Source organism: Monomorium pharaonis, chromosome 5 (assembly GCF_013373865.1).
Source record: "Monomorium pharaonis isolate MP-MQ-018 chromosome 5, ASM1337386v2, whole genome shotgun sequence".
NCBI classification, from domain to species: domain Eukaryota; kingdom Metazoa; phylum Arthropoda; class Insecta; order Hymenoptera; family Formicidae; genus Monomorium; species Monomorium pharaonis.
The window spans coordinates 14,000,044-14,027,456 of NC_050471.1; the positions used below are offsets into that span (position 1 = coordinate 14,000,044).

At 31.5% G+C, this 27,413-nt stretch overlaps 2 protein-coding genes across 11 annotated transcripts in view; one reads left to right on the forward strand and one right to left on the reverse strand.

Moving 5' to 3' along the window:
* LOC105834580 (protein hunchback) overlaps nucleotides 1-23,973 on the forward strand; it is a 43,080-nt gene extending 19,107 nt beyond the window's left edge. For all 6 annotated transcript variants that reach the window (XM_036287588.1, XM_036287584.1, XM_036287585.1 and 3 more), the window contains 2 exons: nucleotides 20,140-20,531; nucleotides 20,986-23,973. In XM_036287588.1, coding sequence (XP_036143481.1) covers nucleotides 20,404-20,531; nucleotides 20,986-22,645 — 1,788 coding nt within the window. In that variant the 5' untranslated portion in view covers nucleotides 20,140-20,403 and the 3' untranslated portion in view covers nucleotides 22,646-23,973. The remainder of the gene's footprint in view (nucleotides 1-20,139; nucleotides 20,532-20,985) is intronic.
* On the reverse strand, nucleotides 511-27,404 carry LOC105828966. 5 transcript variants are annotated; one of them, XM_036287598.1, is made up of 5 exons: nucleotides 26,718-27,404; nucleotides 8,096-8,538; nucleotides 6,676-6,833; nucleotides 6,455-6,575; nucleotides 3,434-5,603 (listed from the first exon to the last, which is right to left on the reverse strand). In XM_036287598.1, the coding sequence occupies exons 3-5, from the start codon at nucleotides 6,784-6,786 to the stop codon at nucleotides 5,440-5,442; spliced, it is 396 nt and encodes a 131-aa protein (XP_036143491.1). In that variant the 5' UTR covers nucleotides 6,787-6,833; nucleotides 8,096-8,538; nucleotides 26,718-27,404; the 3' UTR covers nucleotides 3,434-5,439. The 5 variants fall into 5 exon arrangements, with proteins under 5 accessions (XP_036143493.1, XP_036143494.1, XP_036143491.1 ...); XM_036287599.1 differs by having other exon boundaries at nucleotides 8,105-8,473; nucleotides 26,718-27,403; XM_036287597.1 differs by having other exon boundaries at nucleotides 8,105-8,538; nucleotides 26,718-27,403.
* Nucleotides 27,405-27,413: the final 9 nt, after the last annotated feature.

Sequence of the window (27,413 nt, forward strand, 5' to 3'; positions counted from 1 at the left end):
CTGTAAGCAAACGCGGCATCCATCTTGCGCACAGCTTTCTCATCTCCAAATTTTCAGTCAATATGCGATGTATAGCATTTTTAAAATGCCTACGGTGTCTGCTAGCTCACGCACTTTCAGTCGACGGTTATCCAAAACCATTTTATGGATTTCTTTCACCATCTCTGACATGATCACCTCATTTGGTCGACCACTGTGATGTTCTTGGCAGCCGTTTGTACGGCCTCGTTTAAACTCTGCCACCCAATATTTTACTGTTGTAAACGAAGGAGCAGACTCTCCCAGAGCAGAATCTAGCTCAGCTTTGATATTGGTTGGACTGAGACCTTTCAAATGAAAATATTGTATCACATAACGATGACAAATTTTTTTCATGTTTCTAAATTCACTGAGAGAGTTGACTATTGATAGCTGCTAAACAAATACTAAATAACATAACGTCTTCAAATTTTACACTTAAGCTTTATAAGGTTGATACTTTCTACCATAGTAATTTTTTTTAAACAACCGCCATCTATACGTCAGGTCAGGTACTTCTGGGACTACCCTCGTACATGCACACACGTGCCCAGACAACTTATAAGAACTATTTAAAAAAATGGCGCACTATCACTACGTTCTCTATTCGGTCCTGAATTTTAATGGCGAATGGTCACGTGGACCTCCGCGCGGGGATCAAAGGTGCTACTACCGGTTATACTGTGTTATTAGCGCTATCCATAGACACAGTATATCTAGAATGAGCATTGCGAGAATAGGGATAAGGTTCAGAGGGAAAAAGCTAGCATACTTTGGGTCATACCTTTCTCTCTCGTTCGCGCATGTGTACAAGTGCAAAGTCCACCTTTTGCACTTGTGTGCATGCGCGAGACCATCTTTTGCACTTGTATGGATGCGCAAATGAGAGAGAAAGGTATGACCCAAAGTACAGAGGGTCCAGAGACAGTGTAATAAAACAACTGGAAACGTCATTTTCTGGTTTTATGCAGCACAGATTTTAAAAGTGCCCAAATAAAAAAACATGGTAACATTAAGTGAACGTACAACGCGAGACCGCCTCCTGAAATATAATAATCTATAAAAAAATGTATAAAGGTTTTTCTGCATGAAATCTACAAGTTCAGCTAAATATCAAACTAAATGATGGACTTTCAGAGAACGCACAAACAGATTTATTATTATATCTTCAAATACAAATATCAGATGCGTGTTTATATTCAAAAATATTTTACAGCAATTTGATAATTGATGACTTTGAAACCTGTAATCAAAAAATATAAATATTTAAATGTAAATATATAATTATAATATAAATGCATGTATAAGTGTGTACATAGAATTACGAATAAAAATAATAAAACTACAGGTTAATAAATAAATATAAAGAATTTATTATTCTAAAGTTAAAACTATTGTAAAGTAATAAAATAACATATTTACAGTTAACAAAAACAAATACAGCTTTTTTGTTTAATTAAATAACATTATAATTAATAAATTTTTTCAAAATAAAACAAATATTTCTATTTTTTTATTAATGCAGTTTTTTCTTAGCTTTGTGATCTACTATCAATCTATAATTAAAATTGTTACAATCCTAAAGTTATAAACTGTTATAAACTAATAAACCATAAAGAATTTATTATTCTAAAGTTAAAACTATTATAAAGTAATAAAATAACATATTTACAGTTAACAAAAAAATAAAGCTTTTTTTAGATAACATTATTAATAAATTTACTTAAAATAAAACAAAAATATTTTAGCTTTTTGATTAATGTAGCTTTTTCTCAGTCTTTCTGATGTACTATTAATTTATGATTAAAATTGTTATTATCTTACAGTTTAAAATTGTTATTATCTTACAGTTTAAAATTGTTACACTAAACTAATCAAATAAACTATTTACAGTTAAAAATATTAATGAAGTTTTTTTTTTAATTAAATAACATTTTGATTAATAAATTTCTTTAAAATAAAACAGAAATATTTTGATTTTTGAATAGAACAGATTTTTTCAGTCTCTGTGATCTCATTGAACTACGATAAAACAATTTATTTTATACGAGTGTTGCATAGCCATTGTTTTGCTAGGATAACTTGCAACATTGATTTTTGGGTAATTATTTACCTATACGGAGCCACCTCCGATTTCAATGTTCTTCACATATGTTATCAGGGACGTGACCCTGAGTAACTTTTCCTTATAAGTTAATCGTCGGTCATTGTTCGTTAAAGAGTTATTAACAAAAGAAGTTTGAAAAATGTTCATGTAAAATAGAACAACGACACACACACACACACACACACAGGGGGAGTGCAAGTGAGGGAGCCTTCGACCTCCTTCTCCTGCACCCACTCCGTTGGTAAGGGTGCCTTATACAGAAATACGCAAAAGTATGATACTTTGTTGAGAAATAACTATCACACAAACTTTCCACACAAAATTTGGTGTGGAAAGAGAATGTATTCTCAGAAAACGCGCGGGTGAAGGGTTCCGCCCTTCCCCCTGCACCCTCTCCCCGTAATTTTTCCTAACTCTAACCCACTACTTTTATGTCGCTATTTGGTTAATGTGAAAACATTGGAAACGAACAGCGTGGAAAGTTGCAAACCCATGTGATACAGTACAAGCGTGGACGTCGTTTACGTTCAAGTTTATTAATATTGCAGTAAAAGTGCCGAATGGGTTTGCTTCGTGTAGAAAGTCAATAAAAGGGCAAAAACCAAGAAAATGCTGAGCTCGAATATTCAATTGTATTTAATTAAACTATGTCCACGCTTATACTGTACCACATGGGTTGCGACTTTCCATGCTGTTCGTTTTCAATGTTTTCACATTAACCAAATAGCGACATAAAATTGGTAGGTTAGAGTTAGGAAAAATGAAAATATAAATCAATAAATATAAATTAATAATTTCAGTATTGTTCTTATATCTATTTTTGTCTAAATATTATAATCAAAATTTCAACGTCAAAAATTATATATAATTGTGAAAACTTTCCGTGTTAATAACTTTTTAATAAATGCCGAACGCGGCCTAAAATCTTTACAACATTACTCAGAATGATGACCTTGATAACAGGACTTGCGGCCTTCCCCTTCCGCACTCACCCGTGTGTGTGCGTATTGTTTTATTCTACATAGATATTTTTCAAACTTCTTTTGTTAATAACTTTTTAACGAATGATCGACGATTAAGTTATAAGGAAAAGTTACTCAGGGTCATATCCCTGATAACATATGTGGAGGATATTGAAATCGGAGGTGGCTCCGTATAGGTAAATAATTACCGATTTTTGTATTACTTTTATTGTTTTTAGAGAAAATCTTTAATCTATATATATACAATATATATATATATATATATATATATATATATATATATATATATATATATATGAACGTAACAAAACGGTAAATAATTTTATTTTTTTAATTGTGACAACTAGGTAAGGTATAGGGCAAATCTTGAAATTTATTTATGTCATTAAACGACTTGAAATTTTTGATGGTATATCTAAAAATTTTTTTCATCTGAATAAAAAAATTCAATGTTTTATTATTTACAAAAAATAACGTATTTGCTTGCTAACGGAGAGATGTTAGCCTATTGAAATTCGTTAAACTTTGCTTCAAGGAATCGGTGGATAAAATGCATTGCTTACAACATTTTTTATTTTTACTTATACTTCTAATCAAATATCCGGCAATATAATGTAAATAATTTACTTCTGTGTTGTTAAGAGTGACGGTTTCATTTACGATATCAATATTGTAATCGACTTCTGTATTTAAAGATGTATTAGTTTGATGAACTTGTTTTTTAATATTCTGGATAGTTGCGAGAAAGTCTGGTAGGAACTCTCTATCATCTTCATCGTAGCTGCCAGTAGATATTGATCTCATGTAGTGTGAAATAGTAATTAATTTTAAATTATTTTTCAGTTGTACAGCATTTAAAATACTATTTTTCATTCTAAGAACCGAGAATAAATTTTCCAAACAATTCTGTGTGAATCTTCCACCTAAAACGAAACCATAGTTTCTTTCATTTAACAAAAAATAATGACAGCTCGATGTACGACAAAGTTGAAATTATTATTCCTTTTTGAAAAGGCTTCCATTCTCTTTTGTTACCAAATTCTAATAAACTTACAAGATCTATAAATTCACGCAAGTAATCTAAAGTTTCATTAAATTTAACAGTGTTTTTTTTACTTAAAGCAAAAGTCAGATTTCGTGCTGCTATAATCTTGAACCACTTAGAAAATTGATCAATTATGAAGTCGTTTGTAATTCAGGCCTATCTTTTGCTTTTCCTAAAAATTTTTAAGCCGTACTAACTTCGTGGCTCAAAACATGAGTAACATTTTTTACCCTCATTTTTTGAAAATGATTTTTCCGTTCGAAATATTCGTTTCGCAATTTTGGCGTTAATTGAAAATCATAATCTTTTTAATTATCAAATAAATATTCAATGTGTTTCGAATTACATTACTCGGTAAAGAATATAATTTAACGAATTTTTCAGGTATTTTAACTATAACATTATTTAAAAGTTCTTCTTTTAGGTTTTTGAGAGCGTGTGAAGCATCGTGAAAAAAAACAAATTAAAAAAACTGTTTACTGGATGTTGGTACTTATTAATAGTTTTGTTAAATTTTCCACCAATAATACCGCCACATTGCTTGGTTCGCAGAGCCCATATCAGAAATAACAGCGTGTACATCTAATCCAATATCATACGTTTTTCTAATAAAATTTAATATTAGTGGCTTATATTTCGTGCCATCTGTATTTTTACCGGTATAATAAAAATCGATTATTTGTTTTCAACGGTGACTTATTCCTGCTAACATAATACAAGCACATGTGTAGCTACTTCATTTTTGTTATGATCAGGTAATGTTACATTACGTATTAAAACCCCCGTCGAATTGTCGTAACATAATTTGGACGTAATACTAATTTCGTCCAAAACTAAAACGCAATCTTTATCTGAAATTTTAAATTGTGATGCCTTTATACTTAAAAAATTAAAAATCTCGTCAGAGTGACCGCTAACAAATTTCCAATTTTTTAATTTTTTTCGCAATGTACGCAAAGATGGTAACGGGGGGTAGGTTTTTTTTAAATAGTTCTTTATATCCTATGATGCCACAAGAAAATTTCAACTGGTACGCTTTTACTAGAGTATTGTCACACCACTTCCATACTATAGGAATTTTCTTATATCACTGATAAACAATTTGTAGCTGATTTTCGTTAAAAATTTTCTGTATACTTTTTTTCTCTTTATGCGTTGTTTGTAATTTTTTAATTTTATTTCTCATCTAGTTATGTTTTTGTTTGTATCTACGTTTCATCAAGCTCCTCAAACTTTTACTTTTTTAATAAAGTTTCTCCAGTTTCTTTAATTTAATTACTGCATCTTTATTTATCTTGCTGTAATCCATTTGTAAACATCGTAACTCTCTTCAGTATATTAACGGAGACGGCTGCAATTTCCTTATCTGGGGGAGTTACAATCTGTACATCTTTTGTAGTTTGATCCGTATAAACCAGTATTGTTTCTACATCAATATTTTCTGTAGGTTCTAAAAAAAATAATACTTTTACAACACACACTTATCTGTTTTATAATCATGATATAATTATTGTATATTATAATATTATAGATATTTTTAGTTGAAATATAAGTGAGCGAATAGATAATAAATATATATTATTAACAAAAACAAAATAGAAATAAAAATTCTTTATAAGTCTCCTTGGATAACTTTGACGATTTTACTCAGGTTATAGTCAGAATGTCCAATTTTACAATATTCCCAAGCAACACATATTAGTCAAGATAACATCAAACTGACATGAAATTGTTTGATTTGACCTTAAGTTGATGTGTCATCTTGACTATATGTCTATTATGTGTCTAAAGCTACGGTCCACTTGACGCTATAAACGTTTCGAAGCATTCTTTGATTGATCAATTCGTAAAATTCTTTGTTTCGATTGGTCAATCAAACGCTTCGAAGCATTTGTAGCGTCAAGTGGACTGCCACCTAAATATGTGTCTTTAAAGGAACTAAACAGCGTATGCGAACACAAACTTGAAGTTTGCATGGTGACAGAGCAACGAAAATTTTTTTAACATGTTTATAATTTTCAAATCACGAAACTTTTAAATAATAATTAAACTTTATATTAAACAAAATAATATTAAAAATAGTTTATACATATTTAAAATAAATGTTATTTACTTATTTCATAAATCATAAGATATTTAATATTTTAAAGAAATTTTGTTGCATTGCAACGTTGCACATTTTAGGCTCATTATACGAACAGTAAATAAGCGTATGCGATAAACCAATAACTCAAGTAGAAAAAAGTAGCTTTCGCATACACTATTTGATCGTTTTAAACAATTTCTTTATGTTATATATACCACTACAAGTTGTTGAGATTTGCTGGACTAAATCGCCAAAGATAGTTGGTACAGCGTTATTTTTTAATTTCTTTTTTCCATCTGCGCTAAGCTTCTCCCACATGTCTGCCGCAAAGTGATACTATAACATAAAAAAAACATGTAAATAAAAAAGCATTACTATTTACATATAAAATTAAATAAAAATATTTACGTTTATTATTAACAAATTTACATCTTACTTTGCATAACACTGCTGAGTTTCCAGGAGTGAAACCTTTCATTTCTCTCAGATTTATACAATTCATACGCCATTTCTCCCTCCGTATAGAATCTTTTAGGAAACTGCTCATATACAAGTTATGATAATATTACACCCTTTGGCTACACAGTTTGGCATCTATGATAGTAGATCAAAACATTAATCATTACATATAAACATGCGATCAATGGAAAGAAAAAACAAATTAGTAAATTATAAACTAATAAAATATAATAAATAGTCTACAAAATATAATAAATTTTAATGAGTTTAAATAAGTTTTCATTATTGAAGTGCAACAAACATTTTTATGAAATTTTAAAAACACAAAATTTATAATTGTTTGTCTAAAAGCTTTATTTTAATTAAATCAAAATAAAAAAGTGATTCTTTGGCTAATTTTTATTTTCTACATAAAAAAATTTTATTGTTGTTGCATTCTAATAATATAAACGTTGAGTTTACAAGTTGTAAAAATTATTTGTGCATAATTTATGCAATATTTTAACAAGACATAAACAATAATATAACAAATAATTAAAATATTTAACATAATTTTCATTAATTATTAATTATAGCAAATATATAACTTTAAAAAAATAGAATCATATATATATACAGTGGAACCCCGCGTTAGCGGACTGTTCGGGGCTCTGGTCCGCTAACGCGGGGTTATCTTCTATTGCTTGGTTTCACTCCCACTCCGTGAAATTCAGGGACGTAACGGTATTGCCATCTAACCAGTTAATGTTTACGCTTAAGACTAAATGTATTCGATCATAAAATTGCAAACAGAGCGTCTCAGATTAAGTCAATCGTATCTATAGCCGTCCGAAAAACTCACATCTCGTACCTCTAAATTATATTCCCGAATATTTTATATTCCCTACACTTCTAATTTATTATTATTTTCTAACATATAATTTATAAATAAAATATTATCAAATTAGAAATCCAGCTTTGATTGCAATCGGTGTTCCTTTTTTTATGTGATTGCATTTAAACAATTTATTTTATTTAATTAGTGTTGGCTATTTTATTTACATGTGCGTGAATTTTTCAAATAAAAATTTATATAAAAATATATTTTTATTTATATTACACGAATAATATTTTGAAACAATTTTTTGAGACAATTTTTAATGACCATGTAGACAAAATAATAAATTCTTAAATTTAAAAAAATATTAGCCATTTCTTAGTCTTAAATGAATTAATTACACATTAAAATCTTGCACAAATCTTTAAGAATACGTCGTAACTGCTTACATACTACGTGACTGCATTGCTATCCCCACACACGCTACTCATGTGGGCCGAGTGGAGGGGATAGTTTCTGTTAACGCGGAGTACGCTAACGCGGGGTTCCACTGTATATATGTATATATGTATATACATACAATATTTACATTGATCTTATATTGTAATTATGAACAATTCTGGTTCATACTTAATCTCTGTTTGCTTTCATTAGATCTGAAACAGAAGTCTTTCTCGGCCTTTACTTTTCTCATGTAAAAGAAAAGACCCAGAAAGACAAAAAATAGCACGACACAGTTTTTACTACCAAACACTTTAAACTTAACTGCACTCACGAAATCGCACGTTTTTACATTTTTTACCGCGCAATAACTTTCACACATGACTGATGTTTCGGCAATATATGTGACATATATAGCTATTCATAAACAGGAAGTGACGTCTGACCAGAAAATGGCGACCCGACTTGTGCACCAATCAGAAAAGAGCAAGCTTATCGGCCACACTGTCCCTGGACCCTTTGTAACACAAAGCATGCTAGTCTTTTTCCTCTGAATCTTATCCTTACTCCCACAATGCTTATCTAGATATATTATGTTTATGGCGCTAACAGCATTAGTTTATCTTTATTAGGCCGAATCTACGATCCCAGGTAGCAAGGTGTCGTATAATCATAGAGCTTGTATTAATGGAGGGGCCATTGCTATATACCGGATTCCGCGCGGGGAGAACAGAGACATGAATATATTCTCATATATTTTGTCTCTTTTCGTGTTGGACATCCCCACCACTCCGTTTTCTAGAAGGAAAGAAGCGCCACACATACGAGCAGTACGACAGGTTCGAGCCTACTACTTGAACCTTGGGCTGTTACAATTAGTACAAAAAATTTTTACATATGAAAGTAATACTGTGCATTCATTGATTGGCATGCATCTTTTAGATTCTAAATTATGTACCACTTAATGAATGCACAGTGTTATCTTTGTAAGAAATTTTTTTTGTACGAGTTCGAGAATCGGGCCTCAAATTGTATAGTTACGAACCTGTTTCCACAGGAAAAAAGACAAAATATATCCACTTCTCTGTCGATTCTCCCCGCGCGCGTCGCGATGCACCAAGGCCCCTCCATTAATACAAGTTCTATGCGTATAATTAACGTCATTTTTTGGTCATTTTATGACGAAGCAGACGTTATAAGATAATGTAAAACTGATGTACATTTGTCTCATCTTAACAACGTCATATATTGACGACAAAAATACGTCATTATTTTCATATTATTGACGTCAATGCCTATGTTCCAAAATTGACTACCAACGCTGCAAGCATGTCATCACAAAATCACGCTACCAGTAGCATTCCAATTTCAACAAGCATGCTATGAGTACAAATCTGAATTTCATTTTGAAACGATATCTTCAGCGCTGACAGCAGACTAGAAATAAACAACATAACGCCATAATTGATTTAACCGCAAAATGGAGAAACATGTGCAAAAAAGATTTATACATCAAAATATAAAGTTAGTACTTGAGTTTAGTGAATCTAGTGATTCAGACTCAGATTCCGATTTGATGGAAATAATAATACAAAATTATAATCAAACTCCAAGAGATTGATGGAAGGAAAGGGAAGTAGGTTGGCGAGGGAATGTTTAATGGAGATAAGGGAAAGATGGAGTAGAGGAAAGGTTAGGAAGGAATGGAAGAAGGAAAGAAAGGAGTTCATTAATGGTTAAGGGATAGGGATTGAGGAGGGAGAGAGGGGAGGGGAGGGGGAAAGCTGGTGGGAAAAGGAAGAAAAGGAAAGACAGAAGAGGGACAGAGGAAAAAAAATAGGAGTGTCAAAGTATAATCCCAGTGAACACAGTAATATAGCAGCAGTGTAACAGCAATGTAACCAAGTATAACAGGTTACGTTACTTTGAAATTACACGTAACTTACATGTAAGTTACAATTTCCGACTCAGCAATATAACATGTTATAATTACATGTTATCTAACCGTTACACAACAGTTACAAAGAAAAATAAAATAAAATAAAAATTTCATTTTTTTTTTTGAAATTATTTTTATCAACAGCACATACTACATTTAGGATAAATCTTTATTAATTAATTAAATTTAAATTATGTTATTTTTTATTTTATTCTTACTTGCCGCTGCTAGGTTTGAACCTGGGATCTTAGGACTACGAACCTTGTACTCTACCTGCTACGCCAATTTGACTCATCGGTATGGGTACTTGTTATTGTCTACATGTACCTATATGTAAACTGACGCGACTATATTATTTTTTATAAAAGCAATTAAATTTTGCAAACATATTAAAAATAAATAGCATTAATTTATTTACTTATTAATTTCATTGTTAAATTTATCTTTTTCCATAACCTTAATAAATTGATGGAAATTGCGATCTATTTAGCACTAATCTTTGAAGCGTTCAAATGATTAATTAGATGGTTAACTATATAGATCATAATTCTAAGAAAAATTGAATAGTATACATTTATTATTCTGTTTTTATTCAGCACATGATGAATTTAGATTTTGTGCATTTTTTGTTTGCAGTAATTGTAGACAAACCGTTATTTTTGAAAACATTATCTTTATAATAATTTTTTTTATTATTAAATAGATCTGTCATTCAGGATGTTATAATGTCTGATTTCTGAGTCAACTACGACGCATCGTTCCGTAATAACATTGATACGAACGTGTTATGTTACGATTATACACTTTTTGTTGAATAACTATAACGCCAAAACGATGTGTAACAGCTAGATCACTTGCGTATAACAAATATTACATAACAGGTTATTTCCATGTCATATAGCACTTACATATCACAAGAATAACAATGTTAAATTACATGTAACTTCCATGTTATATTGCCGCTATAAAATGTGTTCACTGGGATAGATGGTACAGTGTGATAAAGGGTGAAGGAATTTCAAGATATTTGAAGAAAGGTTGGGGGGAAAGTAGATGGCAAAGGGTAGCAAGATTCAGATTAGAGAATGAGATAAGAGAGAGTAAGTATTGGGAGGTAGAAGAGGATAAAATGTGTAGATTATGTGGAGGAGAGATAGAGAGTTGGGAGCACGTATGGGAAAGATGTAGGGATTGGGGAGAGGAAGGAGGAGGGAGTTGGCAGGAGGAGGTAGGTAGAGTGTTAGGAGAGGAGAGAGAGGGGTAATGGTGGATGAGGATGGTCGAGAAAGGGAGGGGGAAGAAGAGGAATGGAGGGGGGAAAGAGTGTGAAAGAGAATGAAAGAGAATGAATGGTAAAGAAAATGTAAAGAGGCACCTGAAAAAGAGAAATTGGAGATAAGAAAATAAAGGTGAAAGTTGGAGAATGTATAAAAAGCAAGAGGAAACAGAAGTCCGAGATAGGGAAAGCGTGTGTGTGTGTGTGTGTGCGTGCGTGCGTGCGTGCGTGCGTGCGTGCGTGCGTGCGTGCGTGCGTGCGTGCGTGCGTGCGTGCGTGCGTGCGTGCGTGCGTGCGTGCGTGCGTGCGTGCGTGCGTGCGTGCGTGCGTGCGTGCGTGCGTGCGTGCGTGCGTGCGTGCGTGCGTGCGTGCGTGCGTGCGTGCGTGCGTGCGTGCGTGCGTGCGTGCGTGCGTGCGTGCGTGCGTGCGTGCGTGCGTGCGTGCGTGCGTGCGTGCGTGCGTGCGTGCGTGCGTGCGTGCGTGCGTGCGTGCGTGCGTGCGTGCGTGCGTGCGTGCGTGCGTGCGTGCGTGCGTGCGTGCGTGCGTGCGTGCGTGCGTGCGTGCGTGCGTGCGTGCGTGCGTGCGTGCGTGCGTGCGTGCGTGCGTGCGTGCGTGCGTGCGTGCGTGCGTGCGTGCGTGCGTGCGTGCGTGCGTGCGTGCGTGCGTGCGTGCGTGCGTGCGTGCGTGCGTGCGTGTGTGTGTGTGTAGAAAAGGGTTGTGGCATGGACAGGAGACTGTCATGCGGCAGCTTATGTAGGATAAGTTAGTCGTAAGATAGTTATAAGTTAGATGATATAAGTAAGATAGGCATAAGGTTTGTTTTGTTTGCATTTGTTTGGATGATGTAAGAAGATTGTAAGTCCCCTGAGGGAAAACAAAATAAAGAACTAACTAACTATAACCAAACTCCAAGAATACTAAAAATTCAGTACAAAAATTATGTAGAAGATGTTGTTTGGCAGTATATTGATGCTGATTTTAAAAGTCATTTTCGATAAGTTATAAAAATTATTAAATAAAATTACAAATAAGAATTTTAATTAATTATAAAATCTGTATTACGTAATTTTTAGAAGAAATACATTTTCCAAAGTCGTATAAAAATGTATTATTTTTTTAAATTGAATTACGCTACATAACATGTTTTATATAATTTCTCTAATTATTTTGTAAAAAATTCTAAGGTACAGTTATGAAAGTAATTATACTTTACTTTTTTTTTTCTTGTATATTTTTATTTTTGTATATTTTGACATAAAGTATAAAATAATTAAGCTATTGATATATAAACTATTAATTGTGTGATAACTATAGTTATAGTATACTTTCATATTTTTGTATACAAAATTATTTTTTTTTGTAAAATCATAAAATGTAAAAAACTTTAATTTAAATTCTAAAATCTTGTTTTAGAGATATTTTATAATAAAAATACTAATACTTTTTGCTCATTCTAATGTTAACATATCTTAATTGCATCCCAGATAGCACAAATATTTATAAAATATTTATAAAATGTTTATAAGAAGGAAAAATATTTGATAAATATTTTGTACACATTTTTATGTCCGAGTTTGTCAGGTATAAAAAGAATTATGATAAACATTTATGAAAATATTTAAAATAAATATTTATACCATTATTATCAAATATAAAAAATATTTCAAGTTTATATATCATAAATATTTTTCAGTACATTTTAAAAATATATTCTATATATTGTTGATAATAATTTTTGTATCATTTCTAAATGGTTTATGAAAATAATTATATAATCTTTAAAAAATATTTTTTGAAAATAAATTTGTAAAATATTTATAAATATTTATGATAACATTTTGTGCTATCTGGGGGAGAGCCTCAGTCGACCAACATTTAAATTTTTGTTGGAACTATTAACTCCAAACTGTTAGTTTTAGTTCTTTATTGTTTTCAGCGTCAATTAATGTTAGCTCTTCGTTCACCAAGGTAGTCGCCATGGTGGTCGCCATTAACCCATTACTTCCCAAGCGGACATTTTATAGTCGATTGGTTTTCGGCTCAGAAAAGTGATGAGATCACATGAAAACTTAAAACAAAATATACTCTTCTACGTAAAAAGAGTTGCTCTTTCAGATTCCGGGGTCAAAATTTCAAAATTTTTTATTGGAAATTAAATATGGCGGCTTAAAGTTGATATAAATTTTTTCATCGACTATTGACTTTTTATAGTAGAAAACTTCGAAAAATTTTGTCCATGACTGTTGTAAACGATTGAAGTGACGGAGTTTGCCTCTTTAAAGTATAAACTATGATTATTAATTGATTTTTTTAAGTAGTTCAAGTAGTTCAAGATGGTGAATGCAGTATGGCGTCCAAATACATGGAAATCATATTTTATTACGATATATGTGTGTGAATAGTCATTTCTCACATTTTCGAGGTCGCTGAGTACGAATCTTTAGTCAATTACTCATTTTTCAAAATGGCGGATACAATATGCCATAAAAATCATACTTTATTAAAAACTATGCCTCCGAGTACTTATTTTATGTATTTGTGAGATCGCTGAGTTCGCAACAAAATCTAATTTTCGTGTATTCTGACGCCATATTGTATCCGCCATTTTGAAAAATGACTAATTGACCAAAGATTCGTACTCAGCGACCTCGAAAATGTGAGAAATGACTATTCACACACATATATCGCAATAAAATATGATTTCCATGTATTTGGACGCCATACTGCATCCACCACCTTGAACTACTTGAACTACTTAAAAAAATCAATTAATAATCATAGTTTATATTTTAAAGAGGCAAACTCCGTCATTTCAATCGTTTACAACAGTCATGGACAAAATTTTTCGAAGTTTTCTACTATAAAAAGTCAATAGTCGATGAAAAAATTTATATCAAATTTGAGCCGCCATATTTAATTTTCAATAAAAAATTTTGAAATTTTGACCCCGGAATCTGAAAGAGCAACTCTTTTTACGTAGAAGAGCATATTTTGTTTTAAGTTTTCATGTGATCTCATCACTTTTCTAAGCCGAAAACCAATCGACTATAAAATGTCCGCTTAGGAAGTAATGGGTTAAAATGCTGTAGCTGCCTTAAGTCTGTAACCGCAGTCACAACAGGAAATGACGACAAAATCGATGACGTCACTACTCTCCAACAGCACTGCCACAGCGTGCTATGATGAATTTTGGAACGCCAACTAGCAATGCTGCCAGCGCCGACAGCAATTTTGGAACACAGCCAATAATATGAAAATAATGACGTATTTTTGACGTCAATATACAACGTTGTTAAGATAAGACAAATACGTTTTACGACATTTAGACGTCATCTTATGACGTCTGCTTCGTCATAAAAATGACCAAAAAATGCTGTCAATTATACGACACCTTGCTACCTCCTTGGGACCATAGTCACATCTGGCATTGCCTAACTTCTGCGATCACCCATCCAACTCTGAACCGCCGTTGACGTTGCTTAACTTTGAAGATCGTGCGCAACCCAGCACTTCGTGATGATCCATCATTTGATGCTCATGAATATATATTTGTTATAGATCAGTTCAATAGATGTCAGAAACATGAAACATGTAGTTAAATAATATTTTTATAAATAAATATAAATCTACAGTTTTTTTACTGATTTTTACCTATGCAAAATAACATGTGGAATAACATAAAAATATGTTTTTACTCTGTTCTTTTGATAAAGCTAAATTATTTATATCCCAAACAAACATTTATAAAATATTTACAAAATATTTATAATGTTTATTTGAATATTTTATAAATATTTATCCAAATATTTTATAAATATTTCTGTGGTCTTAGATTTAACAGATCATAAGGATTTATCATAAATATTATAAAAATGTTTATGAAATATTTATAAATATTTACGAAATATTACTTACACATCTTTATTTCTTATTTACCATAAATATTGTATAAAATATTTAGTGTATATTTTAATAATATGTTAAATAAAGATTTTTTTCTTCATGTATATAAAATATTTATATATTTTAAAAAAATAAATATTAATAAATATTTATCATTAATATTGTGTGCTGTCTGGGATAATTCTAAAATATTGATAGTATTAAAGATAAAAAATTATTCATGTAAAAGTATATAAAAATCTATAGAATTATGTATCAAAAATGTCCATGCAAAATTTTATATTGTATATTTTTATATAATTTTACATAATTTTATATAATTTTATATAATTTAGATATAATTCTATAGATTTATACATGCTATCATATAAAAAATTTTTTATCAGGATAAAATTACTTATTTACAATTGTACATATATAATTATACATAATTATATTTAATTACATATGATTATGTATATGTGTAATTTTTTTCCGATAAAAAATTTTTCATATCAAACCACGGATAAATCTATAGAATTATATAAAATTATATAAAATTATTTGAAATTACATAAAAATATACAATATAAAATTTTGCATTACATTTTTGATACATAATTCTATAGATTTTTGTATACTTTTGCATGAAAAATTTTGTATCAGGTATAATTTTTAATGTCGTACAACGCTATTAATTAGTCACGAACGGGAATATGACGTCGGAAATACGTTGTAGATGGATACCTTACTGAAAAAAAATCACGTCACGAAATCACATAACGAAATTACGTAACAAATCACGTAATTAATGACGATCAAACACGTAACAAAATGTTTCAAATTGTTACCTGATTTTTAAAAATCATGTGATTTGAAAAATTACATAATTTTAAAGAAAATTATGTAATTTTGAAGAATTACGTTATTTGAAAAATTGTCACTTCGAAAAGTTGCATAATGTTGTGGGAATTATGATTTTGTCCATAAAAAAGTAGTAAGTAAATTAAATTTCTTACTATTGCGCTTTGTGATTTGTTACATAATTTCGTTATGTGATTTCGTGACGTGATTTTTTTCAGTAGGGTAAATGACTGACGTAATTCATAGGCAATAATGACGTTACTATTACTCTCAATTTGGTAACATGACGTTCACGACCTTAAATGACGAATTATTGACGTCCAGTGGGTGTCACCTTGCTACCTGGGATAAGTGTCGTAAGCTTTTAGCTTTTTACTCTGAGTTTTAAGTTTGCTTTGAGCCATAACCTTTAATATATGTTCTTGTAACATGACCGTATACAATGTGGCTGAATCGTAAAACATAAGACTAATAAAAATCACAAAGAAAGCAACAACAATTTATAGATTGTACATTTATTAGTTTATATATTGTTTAAAAATTGATATCCATCGCGGCTCTACTTTATTGGCTGAAAGTTTATATTAATAAAAAGCTTTAAGTCCTAAGCTTTAGGAGCTGAAATCTGGCCTTAAGCCATAAGGAATTAATCAATTATATTCGATACTTCTCTCATTAAATTATAATTGGTCAGTTTCTTATGGCATAAGGCTTATTACACCTATTGTAGATCCGGCCTAAAGCTTAGAGATTAGAGCTTCAAGCAGCGCGGAACATCTTCTGACCGGAATTACGTCACATTTTAGAGTTTAGAACAGGAGGTTAAGAGCTTACTACACCTATTGTAGACCCGGCATTGCTCATTAAAAGTAAAAGATAAACTGATGTTGATAGCATTGATGGGAGCGTCCTGTTTGCCCACGTCAATATTAGCCACAGTCCCGATTGGCCACGTCAATATTTTGGCCACGTAAATATTGACCACGTCAATATTGGCCACGATCCCGATTGACCACGGGGTGGATTGGCTACATCAATATTGGCCACGCATCAATATTGGACATGTCAATATTGTCTACGTCAATAATGGCCACGCGTCAATATTGGCCACGTCAATAATGGCCACTTCAATATTGGCCACGCGTCATTATTGGCCACGTGTCAATATTAGCCACGTCAATATTGGTCACGCGTCATTATTACCTACGCGTCATTATTGCTCACACGTCGCTATTGGCCACGTCACTACTGTACATACATTGGTTTGCGACTTGGACGGGGTGGGTGTGGGAGGGGAGGTCCCCTTGCATCTTCCCGCGCGCGCGCGCGCGCGCGTGTGTGTGTGTGTGTGTGTGTGTGTATGTGCGAAGCATTTCTCTGCACTACATGGGTTTGCAACTTTCCACGTTAAACCAAAAAAAAATTGATTAATATTGACGCGTGGGAAATAATGACACGTGGGCAATATTGGCGCGTATGAAATAATGACGCGTGGACAATATTGACGCGTGGCCAATATTGACGCGTGGCCAATATTGACGTGGCCAATATTGACGCGTGGCCATTATTGACGTGGGCAATATTGACGTGACCAATATTAACGTGGCCAATCCACCCCGTGGTCAATCGGGATCGTGACCAATATTGACGTGGCCAATATTAACGTGGCCAATCGGGACCGTGGCCAATATTGACGTGGGCAAACGGGTGCCACTCACACTAATAGCGTCTCCCCGAATGCATCCATAATATTATACATGTCATGATAATTTAAAATATTTTGCTAATTTTCAAAAATAAGTAATTAAAAAGTATAAATACATTTCCTAAATATACAATTATCATGTATATCGATTGAAGAAAAAAATTATACACTTACAATTGTGCACTCTGTTTTCATAATCATAAATAGACTTCTCTGTTTAATACAATTAATTTCAGTAAAAAAATTGTTCATACATCATCCTCTTGTTGTTAATTGCTTACTTTGACGCTACGATGTCACTAAAAGTTATCAAAATTTGAAAACTCCAATAAAACAGTTACATCCACGTGGAATCCAACGATTTACATGGATTACGTGGATGTAGGTTTTTCCACAAGTTATTCACGTGGATGCAATGTTCTTTTTTCATCACTGCATCAAATTCTTTTATCTTCGAAACATCTATTAGATTTTTTATAGATATATCTATTAAGAAATATTTATAAGAAATTTACATGGATATTTCGAAAACGCGCTTGTCCGCCAATTAGTGCATTAGGCGCTATTGACAGGCGACGTAAATCTTTTGGGAGTAAAGTACACCTGACGCGCTACATAAAGATCACCCGCAACACGATTAAGATAAGCAATAATTAGCTTCTGTCCGATGTGGAAGAGGACCGCCACATAATACTTTTAAGATTTACTCATTTTAATTGGGTAAACAATTGGGCTACAAGAAAAGTGAACCTTTACTCCACTCAAATAAAGAGATCACTTAACGAGCGAAGAATTAATTTTTATAAGAAGTGAGCTATCACTCCATTTCAAGTGGCCGTATTTTCACTATTAGAGTGAAATTCCATTCTTTTGGAGTGACGTTTCACTCCAAAAAATTGAGAGAATGTATACGAAGGTATTTCTAAAATTCGTAAAATTTTTACGTGGTTTACGAATTTATGACCGCATCCACATAAATTCTAATACCGTTTTTAAACGGATGTTTACTCGAATATTCACGTGAATTTCAGGATGTCGATCCACGTAGCATTAACGTAGATATCACGTACTGTTTTATTGGGGAAACTTATTTTTTCTTAGATTTATACCTCTTTTTCCTAATTAATGACAAAAAAATTTTAATTATGAATATTCGAATTTTGGTTTTGAAATCAGTTACAAATAGAACTTATACTAATGGAAACGGAATAGCGTATATCGTCCGTATGCCGAAACTGTGTCCAACATCTGTGCGACAAGGATAGGTAGAACATGACTTGACATGAAATGAGACAGAACTAGTTTTCTGTCTCATTTCATAACTTTTCCTCATAATGCGCATGAGTGGCCGTATTTGTAGGTATGAGACAGAACTAGTTTTTTGTCTCACTTCTTGGACACACTTGTACGGGTTCTTTTCCCCTTCCATTAGTTAAGTTCTATAGTTACAAATGACAAAACAATAGAGTTGACTTATAACAACTTATACTGGCTGTGTTCCAAAATTCACTGCCAGTACTGAAAATCTATAGTCTACGTTACACATACTATAAATTTTCAGTATTGGCAGTGAATTTTGGAACACAGCCACTATATGCAAGATATTTTGCTATACTTTTGATAATTATTAAACAAGTGAGTGAATTTAATAAATAAACTTTTGTACAAATGTTTGTTTCAGTTTTATTAATCTACATACATAAAATTATGATTTAATTCGTAATGCTATTTTTTTATCAAATTAAGTAAATACTACAAACAATTAAGTACTACAAAACAAAATTTTATATAAGAATAAAAAATAAACAGAAAATCAAGTAATTAAACCAATATGACAATTGTTCAAATTTTACAGAAATATTTAAACGTAATAATAAATAAATAAATTTATAAATATATAATATTTATATTATTAATATTACCTTGAGATGTAACACACTCTTAAATATTTAACAAAAAATTTATTTATAATTTCCGTTTATAATATTACTTTGTGACTTTATTGAAGAATACCTCTGTGAATTGCGCGGAAATTGACTGTAAAAGAATATATTATGTTTCTGCATTTCATATATAAAAAATAAAATTATTAGTAAAAATGTAAAGAGTACTAAAGCTTTTGAGCAATAGTGTATCGCTCAAAAGCTTCGCACACTTGTACAAGTGTGTGTGTGCGTGCGTGCGTGCGTGCGTGCGTGCGTGCGTGCGTGCGTGCGTGCGTGCGTGCGTGCGTGCGTGCGTGCGTGTGTGTATTGAGATTTTTCTTTTAATTGATTAGAGACGAAATGTATTCTCAGAAATAAATTGCATTCTCATCTAAAATGTATTTTAAAACATTCGTCGTTCACAGATGTTTTCAAGACTCTATTTTATATGTAAGATTATCAATATTAATTATTATACAATTTCTTTAATATTTTACCATTCAAATACCATTAAAATTTATTATTTAATTAGTCAAAGTAATCGTTACACACACATAATCAAATTTTTTACATTGACACTTCTCTCTTACAGCATTAGTCTTTTTCTAAAAGAGATATTTAAACAATCTCATATTTTTACAAAAAAATCAGGAATAAGAGAACTTGGGAAACAAGAGCAGTTTCTTTAATTTTGGTATTATTCCAATCATCGCATCAACAATTCCAATTCGCCGAAAAGTGAAAGATTATTTTTCTCGACAAGTTGTAGCTTGTTATTTGTTACTTGCCTATCAATTACAATCTATCTACAAAGAGAAAACTTATTTATGAGAAATTCATATGATATTCAAATATCATGAACGAATATCAAGCTGATCGATCCTTAAGCATTACGTCAAATATTAATCTATTCTCAAGCGAAAGTATTAATAACATGCAAGATATTCTACAGTGTCCGTTATGTGTATTCGCTACGTCAAACAGGTACCCAATGATCTTTGAATTATAACAGATTACAAAAACGTTTTATATCAAGTTTATACATTTTCTCAAATTGATATATCGATAATGTTGAATATACCCTGATAAAAATATTTTTACAATTTTTTTACACAAAAAATACAAAAACAACAATTTTTATGATATAATTACAACTTTGTAAATTATATCTACGTTATTTTTATGTTAAACAATACAATTAAGCCATGTTTATAGTTTTTTATAAATTACGTTGTAAAAAATCACAATTTTCTACGTAAATCTATGAAAAATTACAAAGTTAACTTAATACGTTAAAAGTATAAAGTTAACTTAATACTCGCGTTACATAATACGTAAATTATTATAAAAATATTTTCACCAAGGTAGTCTTCAGTAGCATATCCAGCCGTGATATTTAAATAAATAAAACTCAAAAGTAAATATTTATTAATTTTAGGTCGGAATTCACCAAACACTTAATTAATCTTTGCATACCGAAGCACAATTCCAATCTTAAAGCTGTTCTTACACATTTACCGATCCTTAAATCCTTCTTGAATCAAGATAATGACAATTATTCTCCTCTTGCACTAACGGCAGAATACGTTAGATACAAGACAGGGAAAATCAACGAATCTTCTCTTCGTGTTTCCCGAATGAATCAGCAAAGCAACGTAAGCAAGCGAGATAAAAACTTTCGAGATGCTAAAAATTGCAAACATTGCAATTTTATAGCTAGCACAAAGATGGAGTATTGGGAGCACATGCGTTGCCACATTAAAGGTTTTACATGTTCCGAATGCTCTTTTGTTACCAAGTACAAGCATCACATGAATCATCACTGGCTTAGCGTTCACGACGGCTCCAAGCCCTTTAAATGTAAAAAGTGTTTGTACACATGTGTAAGCAAATCGATGCTAAGTAGCCATCTGAAAAAGCACTCGAACATTTATCCGTATAGATGCGCGGACTGTACGTTCAAGACCAAATTCTGCAACGCACTAAAGAAACACTTGCAAAAGAAGGAGCATCAGCCAGCGATGGTACTGAATGCTGATGGCTCACCGAATCCATTCTCCATCATTGACGTATATGGTACGAAACGCGGGCCCAAGCAGAAATCATCTGCTAGAAAGCAGGAAGAAGTAAAGAATACTATTACACCGATTTATATAAATGGCGATCAGTTCGATTCATCAATTTCTTCACCCTTGTCACTTCATTCGCCGATTCCTCATTACTTAACTGTGACCACAATAAATGGAGTAAAGGATGGACATTGGGTAAATTATAATGACATAAATAAGAATCTAAATCAACCTGTTGCAACGTTCTCCTATAACGATTTAGTCGCTGCGTTCAATCTGTCGAATCACGTTTCATATCGCGAAGACGCGACATTCTACGAAAATATACAGAAAATGGATTGCGCACAATCCGATACATTAACGGAGTACACAAAGATCTTAAATGCTAGAAACAAAATGCCGGAGATATTTATGCAAAATTTGCCAGTAACTCATTTCGATACAACTAACAACATCAGCGAACTTTATACTTCTGATAGCATGGAAGCCACGACGAAATCCTCAACATTCGTGGCGATAAAATCTCAGTTAGAATATAAGAAGACCGAATCTACAGACATGCCGTTGAATCTCAGCATGGCTGAAGTAATTAGAAAAAGTCAACTTCAGTTTCAGACATTAACAAATACGAATGCACTAAAAATTACCGAAATCGACAAACATAAGGCTAGGGCGAAAAAACTGGAACGTTGCATGATAATAAAGAAGGACAAAAAAACAGAGCAAATAAAAAATGAGTATCCGTCGGACAATAGGCTTGATGTCCATCAAGCACAACAAAATGATGAAGCTGTTGCCGATTTATGCGACGACGTACTTATTTGTCACTATTGCGAGATCATATTTGGCAATGTGATCATGTTTACCGCGCATATGGGTTGTCATAGTTTTAATGATCCTTACACATGTAATATATGTGGTCGTCATTGCATTGATAAACTGTCCTTCTTTCTACATATTACTCGATCAGAACATGAAGTTAATGTAAAAATGCTTAGTAAAATTATGCTTCATCAGGAAAAAAATTAGGTGGTTTCAGCAAATAAAGGAGATCAGTGAACACTCAATAATTCTCTAATATGATTGGTTCTTACCTTTAATTCTTTGTTAGATTAATACTAATGGTGTTTTCGATCGGTGCTGGGTTAACCCGTTTCAGGTTCTTTTTCTCTAAAACTGGTCAATCACAGATATTCCCTTCTTCAGAAGAATGGCTATAATTGGCCTTATGACGGCATAAATCGCTCTTGGAGCGATTAACCCAGGCCGGTTGAAAACGCTATAAAGAATCACTGAACGCTCAATGATCTGCTGAATACACCTATTATTATACGTCGCGGGTATATATGTACTATACACACGCAGAATTTCAAAAAAATAAATCAAGCATGACGAAGAAAATTTTCAACATAATTGTAGTCATTGAATTGAATATAAAAATGATTTTAATAGATTTGCGTTTGTCAAAGTTGAAAAATATAAAAGCAGAAAGTTACATATATGAGGCTTGTTCTTTTTCGCGACATTGTTGCACTGTAGGTGTAATAAGTTAGAGTTGGATACATATACATTTGTCTTGCATCAATGCACAGCAGTTCAGCGAAAAAGAACAGGCCTATTAATTTATATCATGCAGCCACACACACACGCGCACGCACGCACACACTTATATTTATATTTATATATAAATTCTTTTTTTGAAGATCCCTAGACTTTTGCGAGAATTTTTTATTTAAGACTATATTTTTTTATGTCCGAACTCTTCTTTATTTGTGCAATTAGTAACATACGTTTTTTTTTTATTTATGAGTCAGATCTATGGATATTATGCAAATTTTTTATGCACATGTAAATCTTATATAGAGACTCAATATATGATTTTGACATAGTGTGCAGATGTGCATTCTTTATCATTTGTTTTAGACTAGCATTCTTGTTATTTTTGTACTTTTTCACATTTTTGATCCTAATATGTTGTATTATTATAATTATCACATCTTGATAAATTGCTGTCATGTTCTTTCCTTATTATGTGTGTATCTCTTTCGTAAGTATTATACTTTTGAATGTACATATTTCGTAGAAACAACAATTAAGCCAATAAACAAGAATAAATTGCATGATAAAATTGTAATAATTGTGCCCAATAAGCGCAATAAAATATATAAACAGTTACACACAGTTACACACACACACACGCAGACATACACACAAGTATATACGCGAGTACATAACTGAGTTTCTAACTATAAATATTTTTTCATATTATGTATTGAAAAATTTATTTTTCATTTCTAATACGGAACAGTTTTTTATATTATAAAAATAAAAAGTCTTATCAATCAAGTTGACCAAAATATCACCATTAAATTGTATTATCAAATACATATAACCCAGACAGCACACCATATTTATAAAATATTTACAAAATATTTGTAATATTTATTTTAAATATTTTATAAATACTGTTGTGACCTTAAATTTGACAGATTAAAGAATTATCATAAATATTATACAAAAATATTTATGAAATATTTATAAATAAACGAAATATAAAGAGCTCGTTAACGCTAGGCAAAAATAATAATATAAACAGATCAATATGTCGAGCTAATATCAATTTTTACAATGTAATATAATTTATTAAATCAAAAATATATCATTATAAAAGCTATTAAAAACAACTGTATTAAAATTGTTAAACACACACACACACACACACACACACACACACACACACAAATTTCGAAACGTTTCAAAACATACATAATTCTCTTCAGTCGTGTCAAATTACCAATATTTATGAAATTAAACATGAGTAAAATAACGCAAATGAAAATATAATTAACTATTTAGAAAATGATGCCGATTGGATATCCATAAAAACAATGCATATTGCCTATAAAAATGTGTCATAATAATTAAAGCGTGAACGAATAAATAATACAATCAAAAACAGTCTAAAATTATGGTCAAAAATCTTGTCGAAAAATGTAAAAGATCAAAATCGATGGAAAACGTGTAATTTATGAACAATATAAATCGATATGCATATTGTAAAAAAACTATAAACATATGTTGATTTCAGATAATATTAACATAAGCAAAAAAGCCAACAGTTTCTACAAAGCATTACAAAACGACTGTAACGCTCGGTAGTCAGAGACAGAATGAGCGAACTTATTGTCCGTCGATTTATATTGTTCATAAATTACACGTTTTCCATCGGTTTTGATCTTTTACATTTCTCGACAAGATTTTTGACTATATTTTTGGACTGTTTTTGATTATATTATTTATTCGTTCACGCTTTAATTATTATGACACATTTTTATAGACGATATGCATTGTTTTTGTGGATATTCAATCGGCATCATTTTCTAAATGGTTAATTATATTTTCATTTACGTTATTTTACTCATGTTTAATTTCATAAATATTGGTAATTTGGCACAACTAAAGAGAATTATGTATAGTCGAAACGTTTCGAAATTTGTTTAACAATTTTAACACAGTTGTTTTTAATAGCGTTTATAATAATATATTTTTGATTTAATAAATTATATTATATTGTGAAAATTGGTATTAGCTCGACATATCGACCTGTTTATCTTATTATATTTATAAATATTTACCAAATATTACTACAAATCTTTATTTTCTATTTACCATAAATATTGTATGAAATATTTAGTCTATATTTTAATAATATGTTAAATAAAGATGTTTCCTTCACGTATATAAAATATGTATAAAACATTTATATAGTATTTTTAAAATATAAATATTTATAAATGTATATAAATATTTATCAAAGATATTTTGTGTGCCGTCTGGGAATTTATTTGAAAAGCATTATACCGGATTCTATTTTTTTAAACATATTGTAAAATAAAATAATTGTATGCATTGTAATATTATTGGATACAAAAATTATACACGCAAAAAATAAATTATTAAAACTATAAATAATATGCAGTATCAGACTAATCATTTCCAATAGTAATTTCCAATAGTAATTTGGAATAGTTTTTTTACGAGTCTAATAATTAATTTTTATAAGAGACATATCAAATCTTCGATACATCAAAGATTTGAGTTCGCACGATCATTTATTTTGATTGTTTTATTTATCTTTTATATCTTTTGCGGGAGCAATCTTATATCAGCGCATGTCAATTTTATGTGACTGTTTGTTAAAATTTCCAAAACATCTATATATTTTTACATTTTCTGTAAAGTATTTTAAAATTTATATACGCAATAGTTTTCGTAAATTTGTTTCAACATTTATATTAATAATAATTTTATTTAAAAAAGATTTAGAACAATATTTAAAACTTTTTCATTATATTGTTATGTCCGGCAGACTTCATGATTACTGTTTATCCGCCGACCCTTAGAAAAAATAACTAAGTAAGAGAAATCTTATTTTGACGGTCATCAATAACTATAAAATTATTTGGAAATCGCTCTATTGTCACGCTCTATTGTCATGTTCGTGAGACGGATTGGGACCCTATCTTAAAAGGAAAACTCATAGATTGAAAAATGCAACTAGCAAACTAGGGCTCCAAATTTTCCTTCTTAAAGTATTATCAAAGGAAAATCGTCAGATAGGATTTCTCTTAAGGTCTGGGATAATGTTGAGTACGAATGAAAAACAAACACCTTTTTATTAACTGCAATATAAACCATGATTTCTCCGTGCTTGAGGAATGCCCAAGACCCCTTCACATATCTAAGATGTTTACAAATAATTCGGATTCAAAACCAAAGAAGAAGAAAAAGGGAAAATACCGAAGATTAAACTCGATCGAACAAAGGACATCCGGAAATATTAAAAATATTGCCTCGTGCCCAAATAATAACTGAGGCGCAATTCTCTACAAATAAACGCATAGGAAACATAAAATTTTTTTTTCTTTATCTTTAGATAAGAAATTTTAAGATTTGAACTCCCCCCTCCTATATTCAAACCTAAAGTAATTTGGGCGGAGACAAGAAAGAATGAACCAATAGTTGGTCATCCAAATAAAGTAATAACTTCGCTAGGTTTCAATAGACGAGTTCAGAATTTGGTAGCGTTGGAAGGGCTTACCAATCCAAAACCAAGAAATTCGTTTGACCGCCTACATCCCAATCCTATCGTCCCGGAAAACGCTCTATAACAACCATGATCCAAAGGATCGCGGACACCACTTCTTATCCGAATCTTCGGCTCGTGTCGCGTCTCAGTCACGAACTCGTTCCAATCAGTAATGTGCCGAACATTAAGTGAAGTGAGTGCACCTGAAGTACTTCTGAGCCTCACCACTCTCTGTTTCCACCAGCCCCCGAGCCTGACGGACTAATTCGATTCGATAAACCGAGAACCGAGCGCCAAGAATCCTGAGACTAAGGCCGAAGGCAGAGAGCGAGACGTAGGTGTCGCAGTCGTAGTCGTAGGGTAAGGCAGAGAAAAACGTAGAGTCGTACATGTCGTAGAGTGACGTAGAGTATACTAGTGATGAAGAAAGTGCAGCGGCAGAGGTAAGCAGTAATATATATTTTAATAATTTATTAATAAATATGCTAAAATAAAATATAAATAATTTTATTTATAAATTAAGGCAATGATTCATTTGTATTCATCTCTTTATTAAATTAATCACAATAATCAGCAATTGTTCACAAGTGTTTTAGGTTAGATTAATTAATATTCTTTGCTGTTTTAAAGTATAGTATAATATATTATACTAAAAAATATATGCTAAATAATATCTTTAAAAATATAGTACAAAAAATATAACGAATA